This window comes from Acomys minous (genome assembly GCF_964271855.1).
Source record: "Acomys minous genome assembly, chromosome: 8".
Lineage (NCBI taxonomy): Eukaryota > Metazoa > Chordata > Mammalia > Rodentia > Muridae > Acomys > Acomys minous.
Genome location: NC_140489.1, coordinates 14910654 through 14932622, shown reverse-complemented (window position 1 = coordinate 14932622; position 21969 = coordinate 14910654). Strand labels below are relative to the sequence as shown.

The following is a 21969-nucleotide window of genomic DNA, read 5'->3' as shown; positions in this document are numbered from 1 at the left end:
AGGGCTCCACTACCCCTTTTTAATGTACCCCCAGGGGCCAAAGAGGCAACACGATCCAATTTGCCCCGAATAGTCCAGGCTCCTGGGTCAGTCCTGGTTTGCACCTGCCATCACAGGTGTAAACCAGAGCAGCATTCAGTCACTCTCCAGAGTGTCCTGGGTCTGGGTGACAAGTCCAGGATCCCTCTTCCACGTGTTGTGTCAAGGCTAAGTCATCTACACACACTTGTCAATCCCTCCCCAAGCCTGGGGCTTCCTGAGAACACATACCTCGGGGGCCCAACCCATCACAAAACAAGTTGATTTCTCTGCCTATACTCTCCAGATTGTATGGAACATTCTAGAAAATCCAGACACCCTGTCCCAGAATCACAGGCCTTCCACATTGCACATTCTCTGCCCTCTAGCTGTGTGGAGCAGATGGCAGACGCTTACCTTCTGGAATGCAGTCAGCTCCCCTGGAGAACTCTGCGTCTGTTATTTTAGGGAAGGGGGAAGAGACAGAGTAAAAATCAGCTAGGCACGTAAAATTTAAACCGAGCAGAACCTGTAACAGAATATTCATTTTGTCAGGGGAGTATTTCCCTCAAACTGCCGGTCATCTGGATGGCCTGCGCCAGCAGGGGACTCCATTTAATGAGCTTTTTAACACACTTCAGAGCCAGGTGGCACTGTCTGGATGGGCTTGGCCAAGCTATGGATGTGGTCTGTGTGCGTTGGACTATGCTGACACCTAGTGGCCAATGTGGCAGTTGCAGGGCCAGAAAAGCCTGGAGTGCCCCAAGCTGTGGATTCTGGGTTCTGGGGCCTGAAGGGGGAGCCCTAGAAGGCCATCTTACCTACTCCTTCCAACTTCATTGTCTCACTTTTGTCATCAGCTTGGAGGGAAGGATGCCCCTGTCCTACATGAGTGTGTCAGGAGGCCATAGCACTTAAACAAAGCTGTCATTACTAGTGGTTTGCATAGTCTAGGAGATAAAAGTGCTATCTCACGGACAGAGGGAGAGAGGAGCTGAGTCTCTCGTGGCATGCAACCCACGCGCCCTGACGGCAGCACCACACCCCAGGGGTGTCACAGAATGTTGTCTCTGACAGTGAAGAGCTCCGTGACCCAAGCTTTTACTATCGGGGTTAGGGGTGGGAGTCAGCTATCCCCTCTGGAGGCTGAGGTACAGCTATTCCAGCAGAAGGCGGTTCTAGGACCAAATGGGAATGACATAAAACTGTGACTTGGGGGGGGGGGCGGGGAGTAAGAGATCCTTATGTACCAAGCAAGAACCACTGCCCTTATTCCTAGGACTCTAGCCTCACTGAGTGAGATAGACAAATAATATTATGTAAGCCAAAAGCCTGAGACCCAGGAGTGTCCCTCTCTTCCTTTGAGCCATCACAATGGCCTGGAATATGGACACAGGGGTGAAAACACGTAGATCCAGCTCTGTCTCCCCTCCTGGGGCCCCCAACCTCTACCCCCAGCACCTACCAGCAGGTGGCCAGAGTCTTTGAGTTTGGACTTGTACAGCATCCAACGGTAGCGAAGACCTTCCAGCTCATTGGAGGGGTCTCTTGCTGGCCTGAGACGAAGCAGGTTCTCGAAGAGATGCTGGCCCTCTGGGATGCGAGCCTCCAGCTCCTGAGAGAGAAGGCAGTGTCATGCCACAGCTACCCAATGGCTCAAGAACCCCACCCAACTGGAGGGGGTGTGCCAGTCAAGCACCACCCAATGCATGCTGGGAGATGTGGACAGGACCAGTAACATTGTTTGTTTGTGTGGGGCTAGAGAGATGGGTCAATGATTAAGAGGTTGCTCTTGGGAGGACGTGGGTCCAATTCTCAGCACCCAAATGTTGGCTTATAACTATTTTTAACTCTAGTCCCAAGGAATCTGATGCCCTCTTCTGGTCTCCAAGGGCACCAGACATACAGGTGGTACACAGGCATACATGCAGGTAAAACACTCAGACACATAAAGCAAATAAATATTATTTTAAAATTTGGTCTTAGCCAGGCGGTGGTGGTGCAGACCTTTAATCCCAGCACTTGGGAGGCAGAGGCCAGCCTGGTCTACAAAGTGAGTCCAGGACAGCCAACAATACACACAGAGAAACCCTGTCTTTTAAAAAAAACAAAAATAGTAAATAAATAAATAGGTAAATAAATAAATTTGGTCACAAAGCATTTATTTTATGTGTATGAGCATTTTGCCTGTATGCATCTGTGTGAACCATAGGTGTGCCTGGTGCCTGCAATGATCAGAAGAGGGTGTCAGAGCTAGGCATGGTGGTGCATGTCTTTAATGCCAGCACTCAAGGCAGAGGCTATCCTATTCTACAAAGTGAGTGTGGAAGGGCTAAGGCTACACAGAGAAATCCTGTCTCAAAAAACAAAAACAAAACAAAAAGGGAAGAGGGTGTCAGATCCCTTAGAACTGGAGTTGTAGACAGCTGTGAGTTCCCATGTGGATGCTGAGAACGGAACCCAGGACCTCTGTGAAAGCTGCAAATGTTCTTAACCACTGAGCCATCTTTCCAGCCTTCATCCACGCATCCAGAATGTTAGAGAACTCCCAACATGTGGAAGGGCAGTGTGACTGCCGACAGATCACAGTGGTTACTTCCAATGCTGACGTGCCGGGCGGGACCATGAGATGTTTGTCACAGCAGTCACCAGCATAAAGGGATTACCATGGAGCACGCCACTATGCTGGCATTTCTGAGACCGGCAGAGTTGATGATGAGTTGGGTAGACTTTTTCTAAGTAGACCATAGTGCCCCCCCCTAGGGTGATGCTTCCTCTTCCTGGGAGGCCTGAGAGGTGCAGCAGTGTGGGGTGGAGGCGGCATCTACAGGCTAGAGCCTGGGCTTCGAGGCCACCTTTCAGTCCCGGCTAAGCTGCTCAGAAGCCACCTCAGGGCAGGCTGAACAAGAAGTCACTTTTTTATATGACTGAAGTAGAGGGCGGGGAGGTGGGAAGACTTGCTGTGATGTGAGTGCCATCTGCAGGATGGGCCATGCGCCGAGAACACAGTGCAACATGTGGACTAACAGACAGGGGAGAGGAATCAGGACAGAGCTGAGGAAAGAGGTAGAAGTACCACTCCATGGCAGAGCACTTGCCTAGCTTGTCTACGGCCCTGGGTTCGATCCAAAGCACAGCAAACAAAAGGAAACCAGCACAGAAGCCCCAGGGATGGACGAGAGCCCTGAGAAGCGAGGCCTCTGTCCAGACCTCCTTTTCCTCTTAGAACTTTTGCCAAGTGGGGGTGATAATACCAGCTTTGAAAACATCTTTTTTTTTTCTTCTGCAGACTCTCAATGGTAAAGGTGATGAAAATCAAAGCCTGGGCTCAGGAAAGGCATGGGCTTATACGTCATCCCCTTGTTGGATGAGATGCCTGCGGACTTATTCTCAGAGTAAAGGGAGCCATAAATGAATCTGGGCCTTGAGTGCACTCACAGCCTAGGCTCCAGATCATCTTAGTGACCCAAGAAACGACAAGCCTTGAACTTGGACTCAGTTGTCCTGGAATCATAGGCCCCCCCCCCCACACTTTTTGGCAATAGCAAACAAGATCATCCCTGGAGAAAGAGATTATCCTAAGTTCCAAACTAGTTTTATGTACATTTTTGCCCACAAGAACAATACATGACACAAAGAACGAGAAGCAAAAATGTATAACAGAAATATTCCTAAATGCCCAGAGATAACAGAATTAGTAGGCAGTGCGATGACGGTGGATTACAGTTCAAAGAACTGTAAAAGTCAAGCCTGAACATTTCGTCAAGGGTGTGATGGAAGCCAGAGACCGTAACCAACCACACCAAACAGAACCGAATAGAAGTTCATGATAACCCAGTTAAGACCTTAGTAGACATACATGACAGCAAATTAGACACAGCTAAAAAGAGAACTAGTCAAGTGGAAGACGAGGCAGGAAAAAAAATATTCAGAATTCAACACTCTGAGTCAAGGGTGAAAATACACAAAAGAAACAAACAAAAATACAAAGTGGGGGGGAAGGAATGTAGATTTCAATGACGTTTGAGAAAAGGAGAAAAAGATATCAAGGCAGAAGTAATATTTTAAGAGATCTGGTCAGATATATTCCATAAAAGCCTTACAGCACAAACGCAGTCCAAATGATTGCCAAGCAGGGGAAAACGTAGAAATTTGGACCCAAACATACGACTGATATTTCATACAAATACAGAAGAGGAGAGGTAGAGTGGGCGTGACGAGGGAGGCTGTGTACCATGACTTAGGTATGAATTCCTGCAGGAGGAGCCGCGACGTGGGAGAGGGTCCACTAGGCGGGAGGCCAAGGAGGAAGCTGCTGCCACAAGCAGGTCAACAGCAGGTACAGAGGGGACAGAAACATCCAGGAAGTGGACTGGAGAAGGGTTTGGTGACTGTCCCTTCCTAAACTCATGTTGACTGCACTGGGAGATAGGATCTTTGAGAGAGATGACCTGGCCCAACGGTGACATTAACAACCCTTGAGGGTGGGACTGATAACGTCACAAAAAGGCCTCTTTTAGGTCCCCTCTGCTTCTTCAAAGCTATCACAAAGATAGTGACTCACCAGGTGGCCGGAAGGAGAGGGGAGCTGTGGAAGACCGAATACAAGGGTCCGCTTCCCCACCCCGCCAATACCTTCTCCTTGAATCTGGGATGGCCTGCTGACTTTCTCTGTGCCACACAACACAGAAGAAACCATATGACACTAGCATGTGACACTAGCAGTGTAGTTCCTAGTCTAGGCAGCCAAGGGCCTTGTCTGCTCCCACATGCTCCCTCACCCTCTGCAGCCACCTGGAGCAGTCTGGGCTGTGCCACGTGAGAATGAGACGTGTATGGTCCATGTCAAGTTTATATCCGCCAACGCCCAGCCCTCCACCACAGCCACCTATCTGACAAAGGATAAAGTTGCCCAGAAGATGTGTCTTGGACTCCAGAATGGGCAGAAACCAGGCTGAGCTCAAATCAGCAAATGTCAAAACCGTGAGTTAAGTAATAGCTGTTGTTTTAAGTACCTCTGTATCAGGGCAGTTTGGGATACAGGGGCAGCTAACTGATACTGCAGTTAAATGATCATTATTTTTCTAATAGAGAAATATAAAATGGGATGATGCATATATGGATAAATAGATCATTGGTGGTTGCATGGTTGGACAGATGCAAGGAAAAGTTAATTCTAAACTATTTAAGCCAAGAAAAAAAATTAAAAAAAAAAACCATTACTTAGACTCAGGATGACTCACGTGCGAGTATTAAGTATGAACCCCTCCATCTGAGAAACTCCTGGGGGCGTGAACCACATTAAGGATCATTCCTTGAAACAGACCTGCAGCTCCCTCCCTCTGGTCCTCAAGTCCTTAGCGGTGACTGTTTTCACTGTGGTGAGTCTAAGTAGCTTGGAGTTTTCTGCCTGCAGCCACCGTTCAAAGTCCCTCAGGCGCTGGGCGTGGTCTTCATGCTGGTCACCTTCTTCCGCTAGGTTTGCCTGCAGGAAAGCATGGGAGGAGACGTGGAAAGGGCCTGCTGGCCATGTGTCCTGCGGGCCCCACTAACACAGAAGGGACCTAGAGGGGATGGGAGAGGCTCAGAGAGATGATGAACAATTCAGAAGCCAAGAACATCCCTCACCATCACTTCTCTGGAGCCCAAGAAGTCATCACCATCCTTGACCAGGTTACCTACCCAGCGGCCATTTTCCTCCATTCTTGTGGAGACGTGCACAAAGTGAAATGAAAGCCAGTCCAGCTAAACCGTTCCTTGTCTACAGGTGGTGCCTCATGCTTCCCTGATGTGGCTGGAGAGCACTGGGTTCCAGTTCTACAGAGCTGCCTCCTTCCCTCCTCCCCCTCCCCTTCCCTGCTGCAGCCTGAAGCTGCATGTCAGCATCTTGAACTTAAGCTCCGTCATGGTCTCTGTATATACCATGTCCTTTACTGAGAACACAGCTGTGGCTGTTTGAATACTTCTCTATAAGCTCATATGCTGGAATGCTTGTTTCCCAGTTTGTAGAAATATGTGGGAAGGATTAGGAGTGTGGCTTCATTGGAGAAAGTGTATCTATCAATGGGGACGGGCTTTGAGGTTTTAAAAGCTCACGCCATTCCCTGTTGGCTCTCTCTGACTCATGCTTATGGATGAAGATGTGAGCGCACAGCTACTGCTCCAGCATCATGCTAGCTTGCTGCCGCCATGCTCCCTGCCATGACAGTCATAGACTCTAAGCCTCCGGAACTGTGAACCCACAACAAATGTTTTCTTTTATGAGTTTACCTTGGTCATGGCAACAGAAAAGTAACTAAGACAAACGCCTTCCCTTCTCTCCCTGTCCTGTTCAGACCTGAGGGTGCAGCTGAGATTTCATCATCACTAGAAAGGCTCCCTCACCCCAGACCTAGGTATAGCATCCAGCCCAGCTGTCCCAGAATGCAGCAGGACAGACTATGTGCCTAGTGCTTGTTAACAATGCAGTATCAGGCTACTGGGTTAGGACCTGCACCTCTGCTCTGTTTGCAATCTGGGGTCAGCAGTAAAAATTTAACCCCAGTCCTCTCCCCACATGGGCTGCTTCAGAGGTTCAGAGAAATGAGGGCCAATTTTGTCCAGGGTGTTCCTGACCTTCCGGTGTGACCTGGAACGTCTGGATCTCAGACCCCCACAAGACCCTCTGTCCGCCAGCAATTGATTTCTTTTCCCTGAGGTCCCATCAGGGGCAAGTACCAAGAAAGTAGATATATCCTGTGAGCTAAACACACAGTCCAAGGCAGGGAGGTAGCTGTGCTGGAGACCCCTACCTCCTCCCGTGACACCAGATGTGTCCTTTCTTCCAAAGCCCACAAGACAGACTCACCCCATGGCGTCTCCTGGGAATGGGGTCCTGAGGGTTGATGACAAAACCGGCCTTTGGGATGTTGTTAGTGAAAACCAGCTTCTTCCCCGTGTCGACCTCCGTCCTCTGCAGCTGTTGGCTTCTGATGAGACTGGGACGATAAAGGCGCTTACTCAAGACAGCCATGTGATGAGCATCCATCAGGCCACAGGAGAAGCAACACACCAGGGTACCAAGAATGACAGGGGACTTGTGGGCTTCCCTCTTGACAATGACTTAGTGGCCACCTTTTGGGGGGCCATCAGAACACTTCCTAGGAATGTTTACTGTTTATTTTAAAACCCACCTTGCCAAGCCAGGAAGGTACAGACACCTTTTGACGCAGATAAAGAAGCAAGCTCAGTCAGGAACAGGCTGGAGGCCAACTCCCTAGGGAGGGATGACCTCAGGTCCTCAGGACTCTACCAGGCTCACTGAGCGGGCCAGACGTGGGGGTACCCCAGGTTCCCTGCACCTTGCCTGGTGTGAGGAGGCGATGTCTGAGACAAAGCGGGGAGCAAGCAAGGCCCTCACCTCAGCATGTTCTCCTCCAGCAGCCGCAGGGCCTGCCAAGACTCCGTCAGCTTCTTCAGCTCCTCCTGGACCATGGCTGCCCCCTCTGGGGAAGACTTCTTCATCACAAGCTGACCCTGTGCTTGGAGCAGGGACAGCTGGACCTCTTTCTCTGGAATCTCAGACAGCAGCCTCTGTGGGACACGTGGATGAACAGATACACATGTGAGGGACTGGTTTGGGGGACATCTCTGTACCCCAGTGTGAGGGTCATCCAGAATGCTTTAGGGGAATGCAGGCGGGAGAATGAGTCAGCATCTTACCTCAAGGCCAGCCTCTTGGGACTCGGCACCCCATGGACGCACATCCCCTTGGTGTGACTCCAGTGTCTGTGTGGTCATGGTGACCCATTGCCGCAGCTCCGACAACCGGTGACTGAAGGTACAGTGTTCCCGTACATCCTGTTGACACCTGTCCACGAGGCCCTATGGCACAGCCAGGAGAGCCAGGGTTCTGAGTGTTGCTTGGGGCAGACCCTGGGTGCCACCCAACTCTGTAAGTTACGTAGACCTGGCTGCACTCTCAATTTCCCCCAACAGGCACCTCACAGGCCAGTGTTCCCTCTGCATGGTACAGACCAATTCTGCCTAATACACTTGAGCCTGCATGTTTTCACAGAGACTACCAAATGTAGGTGAGGGTGGGGCTCCCATCTACTGTGTGCCCTGTGAATCTGGGAAAACCAGGGGTAGAGATTTGGTAAGGCTGAGAACAGATACCATGTGTGACCTAGCCATGACTCCTGCCTCCCAGAAGAGCAAGATGCTGCCTCTAAGGGGCACATGTGGAGTATCACCTGTCATCAGTCCAAATCAGAAGCCGGAGAGATGGCGCTGTCTGCTCTTCCAGAGGTACTGAGTTCAATTCCCAGTAACCATACACATGGAGGCTCACAGCCATCTATACTAGGATCTGATGCCCTCTTCTGGCATGCAGGTGTACATGCAGATAGACCCTTCATATACATAAAATAAATAAATCTAGAAGGAAGAAGAGGAGGAAGAGGAAAAGAAGGAGAAGAAAAAGCTATCCACAAAAGTAAAACGGAGGGATAGGGGGTGTAGCTCAGTGGTAGGACCCTTGCCTCATGTGTGAAAAGCCCTGAATTTGATCCCCAGCACAGGGGCTGGGGTGGAGAAACATCACAGAACATCCACTGGGCAGAATGTTCTATTATAGCAAGAACAAACAGCCCCAGAAGAGATTTGCAGCAGAGGCTTAAACTAGTCAAAGTACAGGAGCCTGTAGTGGACATTTTTATTCAAACCACCACAGGGGAACAATACCAATGTTGCATTTGAGGCTAAGAACTCAGCCATCACATGCTCTCTGTAAGAGCCATAGGGTGCTACAATGCGACACAGCTGGTACAACTGCTGTTACCTGCATAAAACGGAGCCAGTTAATACTATAGGTTGGATGAGGGAGGGGCTCATGAGACCCCGCCCTTGTCTGAGGAGCTGCAGGCAGTTGAAGGGTGTCATGCTTTACTTTGGGGCGTGGCCTCTGGTAGGCTGCCTGGTGTCCCAGTGGACGACCTGCACCCATTCCCACATGGGCAGCACTAACCACTCAGCAGATTCCAGCAACCACCACAAGAGGGCGTGAAGGGTGTTGGCAATGGTTCAGCGGGAGGGGGAGTCAGGTGGATAAGATGAAGATACAGTGTATGTGCAGATGAAACTGCTAAAGAATAAATTCAATTAGTCTTTAAAAAAGAATGAACAGCCTGCAATCCCCTGCAGCACTGTAGAGAAATCTGCAACATTGTGTGGAGGCAGAGGGAACAGCTCTGAGGGCAGGGCAGGCCTTCCAGGGCAAGCGATGACAGACTATATACAGCAGAGCATGAGGAAGGCTGGTTTCACCCTAGGTTTTGTCTGAGGTGCTTACATGGGTCTGTTTTTTCTTTAGGATGAGTTGAGCCATGCCACTATGTTTTCTTTCCTGTATATGATTATAATTCTATATAAAAGTTTTCAAAGCCACTTTGCTTACCCCACCCCCACCCCCAGTCCATTCCTAGGTCCTGTTTCCTGGGCCTGTCCGTTTCTCAGAAGTCTGAATCTCCAGCCTTTCACTTCTCTGTCTTCAAGAAGGCTGGCACTGTCCTCAGAAGAATGGCCATTCTCCATGCTTCTGCCCCCTTGCCTTGGCCTCTCTGAGACCCCCCGAGGAGCCACCAGGACTCCAGCCCGCTGACACTATCCTACTGTATTACCCTGCAGGCCTCATGCCTCTGTACTGGGCTCCCAAAGACCCTATTCTCCCTGTATCCCTCCCCCTAAAACCCACTGGCAGAAATTGGGGTGCCAGGTCCCTGCCAAGAGGCTGTAAGTCCAAAGAGGGGTTCAGTGTCCCACATACTGCATCTGCCTTCAACAACCTATCAAGCCTTGCTTCTCTGAGTCTGCAGTGCCAGGGCCTGGGTACCAATGCTAGGTAACCACCCCCATCGGCTTCCTGCCATAGTGCAGAAACAAGCCTCTGGGCGTGCCGCTGAAGGACTGTCTAGGTTTGTTAACTGAGGTGAGATGTCCTACCTCACCTCACCTTGCCTTGCCTCGCCTCACCTGGCCCATGTGAGCCACAGCACTCCATAGCCGGGGTCCAAGGCTATGTGAAAAAGGAGGAAACTGCAAGTACTTGGGTGTCTGTGAGTTCAAGGCCAGCTTGGTCTGCACAGGACTGCAGAGTTCACTTCTCTGTACTTCCTGACTGAAGACGCGGGGAGACTGGCTGCATCATGGCTCCCGAATCATGATGGACAACACCCTGCAACTGTGAGCCAAGCTGAGCCCATCCTGCCTAACAGTGTCTTTGTCAGACATTTTGTCACAGTGATGACAGGACATGAAGGTCACCTGGCTGTGAGGGAAGGATGAATTTAGCGCTGAATGTCTGAATAAAGAGAGGCAGTTTCTCTTTACAGGAGCATGAATTGATGTCACCATCTTGTGACCTCTAATGACACTCAGTAAAAGTGTCCTCTAATGATCAGCCTAGCTCATCATTTGGATATAGTTTTTGGAGCTGACATTGGTGGCTTCTAGAAGGTAAGAACAGTGCCTTGTCTCCCTATTTCCCTTCCTTCATCCCTGGGACTACAGATGCTAGTTTACTGTGTGGAATTAGTGGATTCATCCAGACCCAAGGTGTCGCTCAGATGGACAGGGCTCCCTAGGTCCTCTGGATGGCATTGTCACTCCTGGAGAGCTGTGGAGCAGACAATGTGAATGTCATAAGTGCTCCACTCCACGCAAGGATTACAACAGAACTTTCCCATGCCCCACAAATGGCTATGTGGGTTATGTCGATATGTCTGCCCATATCCACAATGACTAAAAACCTATTTGTTGTGGCCCTAGGGGTCTAACTCCACACACAGGTACAAGGTCTTTGAAGTTCTAACAGGAACTCTGGCTTGTCCGGGAACACACCCATCCTATACACAAAGGTCTTTGCTCTGGTTTTTATCTCACCGCTAGAGGCACCGCTGGCCACTCCACCTGATGTGACATTTGAGGCTGTGACATGAAGGGGATGTTTTCTGACCCCCTCCTTATGACCAGACGCTGGCCATCTGTAGGAACTTAGGTGTGACTTGATTATAATGTCTCTTTAAGAATTTCTTCCCATTCTTGTCATTTCTAAGTCGTCAATGTGTGCGATGTGCCCACCTGTGAGCTTCAGAATGGCAAAGAATGTGTTTGTTCTGGAAACAGAGTGTGTAGGGCCAGGTGGGCTGGAAGAAGTTAGCCTAGCACTGAGTTTGCTTGAGCTGTAGCTGCCAGGGATCAGCTCGAACTCTCTCTAAGGCTTGATTGAAAGGCTGACGCAGGCCTGTCTAAGTCAGTGTGTTGGGAGCCTGGAGCCTGGAGCCTGGTTCTCTACTTGCCTCGGCCAACCGTCAAGAAGTCCCAGGGCTGCAGGGAGCAGAATCAAGCCTGTGCAGCAGAAAGTGCTCGGGTGGCCACTAGAGGGCGCTGAAGATAAGGCCTCTGAGGCCACCAGGGCTGGGGGACAAATACTGTGTACATACACAGGCTGTTGGGTCAAGGCCACCTTTTTTGCTGTCTGTGGGCCTCATCACAACATGAAATGCTTGGCATCACTCACTTACTTGCTGACTCGCTGTCCATCCACCCGAGCCCCAGGAAAGCAGGGCCCCTGTCTGTCAGCGCATGCTGCTTCACCATGGGAGCCCAGAACAGCAGCCACCGTATAGGAGCTGCTCAGCTATCAGAAGTTACACAAATGAGGGTGAGAAGAAAGGGAGGATGGAGGGAATGGAGGACAGAAGAAAGGACCCAAGAGTGTAGGATTCTAAGACTCGGCCCTTGCTGCTCGGGCCCCACACTGGCCACTTACCTCCAGGGACCTCTGCAGGGTTTGCTGGTCAGAGGAGACCTGGTCTACTTTGTGCTGGTGGCTAGAGTTCCCCTGGGCAAGAGGTCTCACAGCCTCTATCTGTGTCCCCAGATCGAGCCCCTCCTCCTGCAGCCCCTGTGACAGAGAGAAGAACAAGTGAGCTCGGTCACCTGCCCCTCCCATCCCAGAATCCCCACCATCCTGGAATCCCCTCCATCCCAGAATTTCCTCCATCCCAGAGGGCCCTCCCAGCCAGAAGACACTCCATCCTGGAAGACCCTCCATCCGGGAGACCCAGTGAGGTAGGGGCTCCGTGTGGGAGAGCTGCTGGTTGGACTCCAAGAATAGCATGTTCCCTCTATCAGTGGCTGCACCATATGGGTGGTCCAATAGATTCAGGGCAAATGAAACTTTAAAATTCAGACACAAGTACCCCAGGGGCACTATTAAAATAAACTAAAGGAAAGGTCCCAGACAGCATCTTGGGAAAGAAACTCACGTCAGGACGCTCACTTGGTGACCATTGGTTGTTAGGAAGAATTATACCCATTTCAGTATTGAAGGCGCAAATGGACCATGCTTAATGCTTTCCAGAGAATGCTGTCAGCTTATACATGAACCGTGTTTGGTTTAAAACAACAAACATTGTGTCATGTGCGTGATAAAAACCAGTAAAGCTCCTCAGCCGGCCAGCAATTACCAGTGACCCGCCTGTATGCAGTCCACACGTGATATAAAACATATCTTCCTAATCTCAAAATTGGTTTATTCAACTGAAAGTCTCCGAACTCACCAAGAATAGTTCATATGACCGTTAATCTTCATTGCCACCCTGACTAGATTTTATCATCTAGGAGACACCTCTGGGTATGTCTATGAGGGTGTTTCCAAATACGATTAGCTGAAGAGGGAAGACCCATATTGGATACGGATGGCACCACGCTATGGGCTGGAGTCCCAAATCAAATAAAAGGAGAAAGCGAACTGAGAGCCAGCATTTACTGCTCTCTGCTTTCTGACGCCTCTTCAGACCTCGGAGACGAGGGGTAAACAAAAGAACTGCTTGTCGCTGCGCTAGACTGGAGACTCAGGAGCTTGGGGATGCTAATTCCCCCGCAGAGGCCAGAAATTGCCAGCTGAATAGGCAGAGGTTCTACGGAGACCCAACTGCAGTAAGGACCCGAACCTTGGGCTGAGGATGGCGACTGCTTTACAGCTTGCTGCCAGAAGGGGGCGCTCTCTTGCAGACAACAGTGGGCCTGGGGACTCTCCTCACCTGCAACCTTAGGAGCTGGACCTGCTTCCCAGGAAGGTCCCGCTGAAGCCCTTTCTCTGCTTGAGTCCTGGCTTGGAGGTCTAGGAGCTTCCTGTGTAGGGGGTCAAAGGCCACCCCGAAGTCCTTGTGCTGGACGAGCAGGCTCTACAAATAGAAACACAATGGAGAGCTTTCCTCATGGTGCCTCGTAAGACCCGACACTGGGCTGGGCTGCTCTCTCTGTCCTAGCTCCGGAACCGCCTCCTCCAGGAAGCCTTCCCAGGTGGGCCACTCTTGTGTTCTCTTATCACACTTAGCCATGGCCCTCCGGAGCTCCCCTACACACCAGATCTCACCAGAAGCTTGTTTGTAAACATGGTTTTATTAGAGTGTGACCCCTCCTACTCATTTCTTTTGATTCTCAGCTATAGAGGCAGAGTTGAGCCAACTGCCCTATAGACTCTGGCACCTTCACTGCCTGGACCCTCGCAACAGCAGCCTGTAATCCAGAGATTCTCAACCCATGGGTCGCGCCCCCTGTGGGAAGTACCCTCTCACAGGGGTCACCCAAAACTATCAGAAAACACAGATATTTATATTATGATTCAAAACAGTAGCAAACATACAGTTATGAAGTAGCGATGGAAGTAATTTTATGATTGGGGGTCACCACCACATGAGGAACTCCACTAAAGGGTCACTGGATGGACCACTGCTGAGACCTTTCTGTAGACACCTCCTGTGACTGCCTGTGTGTGCCTGTCTAAGATGGAGGATCTCACTTCCTGACTGGTTCCCCATATCCTGCAGCCCTGCCTCATCCTGCTGATGAGGTGAGATTGCTGGATTGGAGTCCGGTGATGTAGCCTCACCCCGGCATCATGAGATACCTGCCGGACTCTCCTCACCTGTAAAACAGGGCAACAGCTGCATCTCCCCCATAGTGTCAGCGGGACAGGGAGTAGCAGGTGCCTGGCCCAGAGCCAACACCTGTGGACTGTAGCTATTATTATCATCATTACTGGCCACTCAGCAAACTCTTGGCAGCTAGAACGGCTGTCTACAGAATGCCAAGCTATCGCTTTGATTTAGGGTACCCAGAAGCTTGCCATTAATAACACTCATTCCTAGGATAACGGTGGGTTAAAATTAGCAAATGGTTGTATCTGCGTTTTCTATTGCATTTAATTTGTCTGTCTGTGTGTGTGTGTGCGCGCGTGCGCGTGTGCGTGCGCAAGTGCGTGCGCAAGAGGGCCCTGGAGACTGAAATCAGGAAGAAGCTGGGCAGCAAGCTCCTTTGCTGGTTGAACCATCTCACGCACCCCGTCTTTGTCCATCAACTCTACGGAAGGTAGTGGGGGTTGGCTGAGATGTAAAGAACAGGGTTAGGAGTGCCCAGCAACAGACAGCTGGCTGGGGAGCCAGTTAGAGGGGTCATCCTGTCCTGTCTACAGATGGAGAACCTAAGACTGTGAGCCATAGGGGCAGGGGGTGGAGCTGAGACCCGAGTAATGCAAGCACGCACGCACGCACGCACGCACGCACGCACGCACGCACGCCAGCCAGGCTCCAGGGTGAGGCCGCTGATGCTAACCTGCAGTTTGCTCTTCCTCTGAAGGAGGCTGTTGTGCAGCAGGTCTCTGTCCCTCACAGAACTTGCCACCTGCTCCAGGAGAGCGGCTGCCCTCTCCTGGCCGAAGATGCTGCCCAGCAGGTCCGTCTTCAGCTGCAGCATCGCCAGCTGCTCCTTCAGGCGGGAGCTTTCTGTTAGAGCTGCCTGTGGGAGACAGTGTATCCATGAACCCCTGAATTCCAGCATCCATGTTGGTTTTCTTTTACCACACACTCCCCACCCCCATGCATCTCATTACCAAAGACCAAGTAATAATCCACCCCCTCTCCTGTCTCAGAAACCATGTTCCCCATTGTCACCAGCAGCCCCTATAGCACACGCTCAGCCTCTCTCACCTGCACCTCAGCTCCTGCCAGCCTATCACTTCCAAGCTAGTGCCCCAGAGCTGACCCTCCACACCTCACCAGCGTGAGCCTCTATGCCTCTACACAGTGACCCTCCATCACCAACAGACCCTCCGACATCCGGAAAACACAGCCCTTCTGCCCCTGTGCAGTTCCCACCAAGAACAAGAGGCAAGTGGGTCTCTGTGAGTTCGTGGCCAGCCTGGTCTACATAGTAAGTTCTAGACTAGCCAGGGATACAAAGGGAGATCCTGTCTCAAAACTTTAAAAAAAACTAAATAAAATAGATAATTAAGGAGAGATTAAAGTTGGGGAGATGCCTCAATAATTGAGGTGCTTGCTGAATAAGCCAGAGGAAGAGGTGACAGAAGATCCACCCCTAAAGTGAGCTGGCTAGCAAGACTAGTCACCCCAGTGAGCTCTGGGTTCAATGAACAAGGTGAAAGAGCAATCAAGGGTGATTTCCAACACCAACCTCAGGCTCACACTCATGCAAGCTCCAGGCCAGAAAGGGTGAGGGGGAAACTCCTGTTCTGATATGTTGATGGTGACCCTGTGCCTCGTGGGATGGTGAGTAGTTTTGTTTCATTTGGGAGAATCTTTAATGTAGGTGTATTTTAATATAAAATGAGGTTGACACCTAGCACGGTTTCATGCCTCTCTCCCTCTGTCCTTTGTGTCCGAGCATCCCTGGACACAGTGCATCTCATGGACCTAAAGCTCAGTGGCAGCATAAAGCAGAGTTTATGAGCCAATCAAAACCCCAGTGTTGAGGAACTCTGTGGTAGACACTGCCAAATACCCTCCCTACCAGTCCTCTTTCTCCAAACAACCAACATTTGTTTTGGAAGCAGAGTGCCCAACTGAAGACCCAGTGTTGTTAGTGTTCCGGACACAGCCAGTCACGTCAGGCTCACCATCTTCAGCCAGGCACTGGTTTAAGGATGGTCATGTGACCTGCCTGACCAATGATGCGAAAGGTTTTTTTTGGAAGGCTTCCCCTCCTTGTTGGTAGTGAAAGTGGTAATGGAGAAAGCCTTTGGACCCCTGTGCAGTTCCCACCAGTAACAAACACTGCTTGTTCCTTGGAACTAGGCCAGCAAGAGACAGGGCTTGGAGCCAGGCAGGCCTGGGTTCCAGGTGGCACTGCTGAGCCATAAAACTGGCCTGATCACCGCTGTGTTTGAAGCTCCCGATGGTCAGGCTGTCACTGCAGAGGCAGCGAGGGCAATGGCTTGCTACACTGCTCACTTATAGAACCATTACTGCTCTACCTATGGTGAGCTCCCTAAGGAAGACAAAATGCCATGTAGGAGATCATGAAAGTCACACCAGGCTTTGCCTCTACCCGAGAACTAAGAGTGACTTCTGTCCCTGAGAATGAGTCATGACCCTTCCTGTACACTTGGTACTTGGATGATGCAGGCATCCCAGGGATGCACTTATCCCTGGGAGAGTAGCTGAGGTGCCACACACTGGGCCAGCAACCTCCCCTGCCCCACAAAGCCTGATTACCTCAATCTGGGGCAGGAAAGTGTGAATGGAGGGCAGGTCCGGTAGGCTGCTGGTGATGTCCAGGAGCCTCTGAGCCAGGGATTTCCACAGCTGCAGGTCATTGAGGGGCCGCTGGAAACGTTGCCACAGCTCTGCCCTGGTCGCATTGTGGAGCCTGGTGTTTTTTCCCTTCATACTGCCAGGGCAGCGCAGGGGGAGAGAGAGAGAGAGAGAGAGAGAGAGAGAGAGAGAGAGAGAGAGAGAGAGAGAGAGAGAGAGGGAGGGAGGGAGGGAGGGAGGGAGGGAGAGAGGAGAGGGAGAGGGAGAGGGAGAGGGAGAGGAGAGAGAGAGAGAGAGAGAGAGAGAGAGAGAGAGAGAGAGAGAGAGAGAGAGAGAGGTGTGTTAGTCTAGGGCTAAGGCCTCTGTCCAGGCTGCCAGGGCAGGGAATACCCCCCTAACAAATGGGCTGCTATGAGTGTGTAAGGACACATCCACAGGAAGCAGGTGTGTGAACACTTATAAGCCCTGACACAGAATGGCACTGAGCACACACCTGGGGTCTTCCTGAGGGCAGACCCTCGGCTCCTTCAGACTCTCACAGAGAAATGAGATACATGAGTGTCCTCCGGGTCTGCAGTGTCTGAAAGGCTGGGACTCTAGAGGCGGGCAGAGCTGCTGTGACCTGCATGGCTTAATGCTGCCAAATTCCAATTTCCTTATCTGAAGAATGAGAAACACACTGCCCCTCACACTGCTCCCAGAAATGCTCCTAACTCAGGATGCCCCTCACACTGCTCCCAGAAATGCTCCTAACCTAGGATGCCCCTCACACTGCTCCCAGAAATGCTCCTAACCTAGGATGCCCCTCACACTGCTCCCAGAAATGCTCCTAACCTAGGATGCCCCTCACACTGCTCCCAGAAATGCTCCTAACCTAGGATGCCCCTCACACTGCTCCCAGAAATGCTCCTAACTCAGGATGTCCCTCACACTGCTCCCAGAAATGCTCCTAACTCAGGATGTCCCTCACACTGCTCCCAGAAATGCTCCTAACCTAGGATGCCCCTCACACTGCTCCCAGAAATGCTCCTAACCTAGGATGCCCCTCACACTGCTTCCAGAAATGCTCCTAACCTAGGATGCCCCTCACACTGCTCCCAGAAATGCTCCTAACCTAGGATGCCCCTCACACTGCTCCCAGAAATGCTCCTAACTCAGGATGCCCCTCACACTGCTCCCAGAAATGCTCCTAACCTAGGATGCCCCTCACACTGCTCCCAGAAATGCTCCTAACTCAGGATGCCCCTCACACTGCTCCCAGAAATGCTCCTAACCTAGGATGCCCCTCACACTGCTCCCAGAAATGCTCCTAACCTAGGATGCCCCTCACACTGCTCCCAGAAATGATTCTAACCCAGGATGTCCTTACACAACTCCTAGAAACATTCATAAAGCCAGAGGATTTTTCTAGTAGCAGAAAGCTGGAAAACTGCCTTTCCCACTTAGACCCAAAGAAGAGCTTAATCCAGGTTTTAAAAAGAAATAAATGATAAAAAACAATTTTTTAGTCTGGGGGCTGGAGAGATGGTCAGTGGCTAAGAGCACTGGCTGCTCTTCCAGAAGTCCTGAGTTCAATTCCCAGCAACCACAAGGTGGCTCACAACCATCTGTAATGGAATCTGATTCCTTCTTCTGGTGTGCATGAAAACAGAGCACTCATATACATAAAGTATAAAACAGGAGTCTGGGACCCGGAGTTATGTTGAGCCTAACAGCATCCTGGAAGAAAGTGCTGCAGAATGAGCTAGCCTGTGGTGCCCTGTCCCCCAGAGTGAGGACTCCAATGGTGATAGCTACACCATTCCTGAGGCTGGGCTCTCGGGATAAAAGGGCACTGCTGCAGAGCTGTCCTCACAGAGAGGTCGCAGCTGAGACGCAGGGGACCAAAACCCTTGCTAAGATAGCATCCCAGGGGGCTGGAGAGATGGCTCAGAGGCTAAGAGCACTGGCTGCTCTTCCAGAGGTCCTGAGTTCAATTTCCAGCAACCACAGGTTGGCTCACAACCATCTATAATGTGATCTGGTGCCCTCTTCTGGGCTGCAGGTGTACATGCAGGCAGAGCATTTATATATATATACAAATAAATAAATGTTAAAAAAAAAAAACCAGCATTCCAATTCCAGAGCTGGGCAGTGGTGGCTCACATCTTTAATCCCAGCACTTGGCATGCAGAGGCAGGCAGATACACATACAAGGTTCAAAGCCAGAGAAAGCTGCCTGGATTCTGATAACTGGGCAAGACAAAGCTAAGGGAGAAGAAACCCTTGGCCACTGTGTCTTTACCTGCTCTGTGTATGGGAAGTCCACTCCCCAGTCTAGCCCTGTATCAGCATCCTGTGCCCATGGCAGAGATAAGCAGAGACTGTGCTGAAGGTACTGTCAGCATGGTCAGAGGCAGAGGAGTGGTGTTCACTGTCAGAGAGCCCTCCCTTATGACACAGCACGGCGAAGCCCTGCCGACAACTCCAAGAGGGCAGAGCCTAAGCAGAGTAGAGACTTGCCACCCCCAGACTCCAAGCCAGTCCTCCACACACAGGGCACCAAGTATCCAGCACCCTGAGTCCCACCCACCTTGAGTCCTGCCCAACCCTTAGTCCAGCCCAACACGAGTCCAGCCCACCCTGAGTCCTGCCCAACCCCAGCCTCCCTGGTACCTTTGATATTCCTGAATGGTGGCCACAACTCTGTCAGAGAGCGACTGTAGGTCTGGGAAGATAACAAGTTCCTTCAGCTGAGTTTGTAACCGGTCTACACGGGGTTCCTCTGAAGCCAGTGCAGCCCGTATCCCCTGCAAGACATGACATCCAGGCACTGGTAAGGTTCCTTACGGGGGACTATAGTGTGTGTGCAGGGGTTCAGTAGAGGCTGGTGACTGGCCAGTCACCAAACACATGGGCTGGGGCATTTTACCCTTAGGCTCTACCCTTGCTCTCCAATCTTGACCTTTAAGTTCCCCGTAGCTGCCTGGCTGCACATGGCATCATTTTCCTCACAGTGACACTGTGACAAATGCTAGCTTCATTTTATAGTAGCTGTTCCCACTGGAGGCAGCCTTTCCCTCTGGTTCTAAGATCATCTTAACCTCCACCTCCACCTCCATCTCTCTCTCTCTCTCTCTCTCTCTCTCTCTCTCTCTCTCTCAGAGACACACACACACACACACACACACACACACACACACACACACACACACACACAAAAGATGCCCATGAAGAATAAGGCTTCAACAGAAGGGATTTAGGGAGCATGGACCATTGGTTAGCAAGCAGGACTCATACTAAAAGCATGCATGGTCCCCTTCTAGAAAGAGGCAGTGTGACCTGCTGGGACATGGGATGAAAAAGCTCCCTAGAGAATAAAAGATAGTGTGGTAGGGCAGAAGGGAGATGGGGTGACTTTTTTTTAAAAGCCATTTCCTTTCATGGCCCCCCAACCCCTAGAGGTGTTAGGGACAGAACCTAGATCTTCATGCAAACTACACAAGTTCTAATCCCGAGCTCCAGCACGAGCCCCAGCTATTTCCTTTGACTGAATCATGATATTAGCAATAAAGTCAGGGGTTGGAGGAGCGTTGGGGATCTTTATCTAAAAACTGTGCAAGTCAGACTTCCTACTATGGTTTGACAGTGACAGCGCTGGCAGCAGTGCCTCAAGCTTTTAGGAGGAGGAGGAGCCCAAGGAGGGGGGGCATCCTTAGGTCTTTGGAGGTGTGCCACTGTCTTCCTGACTGGCCCTGCTTTCTGGTTTGTGAGGTGAATATATATATGAGGTGCCATAGACTCTCACCATCACATAGTGTCCCTGCCGAAGGCTCAAAGCAATGCAGCTACTGGACCTCAAATGGCACCTCCAGAACACGAGCCACAACACACCTTTGCTCTTCATAAGTTGGTTGCCTCAGCTGTTTTGTTACAGTAAAGTGAAGGTGACTTAAGACTTCCCGAGTGGGTAGGAGCCCACACTGCCTTTCCTAAATGGGTATCCTTGCTCGACCTCTGCAGACTCTGCCTTCTGTTTTCCTGTCACCATCTCTGCACTATGGACGTCCCTCCACCTCTAACCTCCCTACTCCCTCATCCCACTGCTGAGGAAGGAAAGGGCTTCAAAGCCCATGTCTAGATGTCCTATTTCAGACCTCAGTTTCTTCATCTGGAAAATGGGAATAGACACCTGCTGTCAGGGAACTCAGGTGCCAGAGAATGGGGCACACCAGAGAGGGTGTGTAAGGCCGATTGGGATTCTTCACCACAGAGCAACTCCAAGTGGCAACCCGAGGCCCAGCACACCCCTGTACTTACTGAGAAGAGCCTCCAGTGGGTCAGCAGCTCCTCCTCTGTGGCCGTCTTCACCACGGGCTCCGAGCCCTCCTGAGCCAGCCTCTGCAGGCCTTTCTGGAACTCTCCCAGTTCCGCCTCCAGCTGCTGGATCTGCTGCTCACAGGCCCCCTTGGACTGCAGCAGGCCATGCAGCCTCCCTTCTTCCTCTTTCCAGAGGACTCTCAGCTTCTCCAGGACTCCCCGCATCTCCTCCAGCTCCCCCGAGATCTTCTCCGCACCCAAAGGGGAGGTGTTCCGAATGACACCCACGGCCTGCGCCTCCAATCCGTTCAAAGACTCCTCGCCCCGAAGGAAATCCTTGGCGATGTCCTGCCAAGGGTGGTGTGGAGACAGCAGGAAAGCCAAGGTTAGCTTTGCTCTTGGTGCAGACCTGGGGACCATCGCAAGCGTGGACTGTCGGCCCTAGACACCGTGGGCTCCTGTCTCTTCCAAACCACTAAGTATTTACAGGACAGTGTCTCTGGTGGGTGTGTCTGTCTTCAGCACTGTCTCTTTTAATGTCACTTTAAAAGAAATCAACTTGAAGCCACCAGCAAGATATGCCATAGAGCCACAAAGAACCAAGGGTACCAAGCCTCTGTGTGTGTGTGTGTGTGTGTGTGTGTGTGTGTGTGTGTGTGTGTGTGTTTAGACCTATTTAGATTTTGACTCGTGTCTATCTATATCGCTATATCTGTACAGGAATGTAACTTATGTAGCTCAGGTTGGCCACAATATATAGCTAAGTATGGCCTTAAACTTTCCCGGTGCTGGGATTATAGACATGTATAACATGCCTGGTTTTTATATCAGCTACAAATGGCACTGGCTTCCCCTTTACAACAAGTTTTCTTTCCCTTTTTGTGATGGGATGTGATTATAGATGCACATACACGTTTACCTTTACCTTTCCTAGGCCGGCCTCAAAGTCGCAACCATTCCACCTTAAACTCCCAAGGCCTCAAAGTTGCAACCATTCTACCTTAAACGCCCAAGCACTGGGCTGGTGGCCATGCACTCCCACCAGACTCTTAAGTGT

The 21969-nt window shown here is 51.0% G+C and overlaps 1 protein-coding gene across 7 annotated transcripts in view; it reads right to left on the bottom strand.

The window, feature by feature from the left end:
* SYNE3 (spectrin repeat containing nuclear envelope family member 3) overlaps positions 1-21969 on the bottom strand; it is a 94996-nt gene that overhangs the window by 15868 nt on the left and 57159 nt on the right. For all 7 annotated transcript variants that reach the window (XM_084792460.1, XM_084792461.1, XM_084792464.1 and 4 more), the window contains exons 6-17: positions 20913-21260; positions 19269-19402; positions 16575-16749; positions 14677-14859; positions 13104-13247; positions 11828-11962; positions 7720-7881; positions 7418-7590; positions 6866-6995; positions 5345-5503; positions 1484-1633; positions 436-474 (exon numbers count right to left, since the gene is read on the bottom strand). In XM_084792460.1, coding sequence (XP_084648586.1) covers positions 436-474; positions 1484-1633; positions 5345-5503; positions 6866-6995; positions 7418-7590; positions 7720-7881; positions 11828-11962; positions 13104-13247; positions 14677-14859; positions 16575-16749; positions 19269-19402; positions 20913-21260 — 1932 coding nt within the window. The remainder of the gene's footprint in view (positions 1-435; positions 475-1483; positions 1634-5344; positions 5504-6865; positions 6996-7417; positions 7591-7719; positions 7882-11827; positions 11963-13103; positions 13248-14676; positions 14860-16574; positions 16750-19268; positions 19403-20912; positions 21261-21969) is intronic.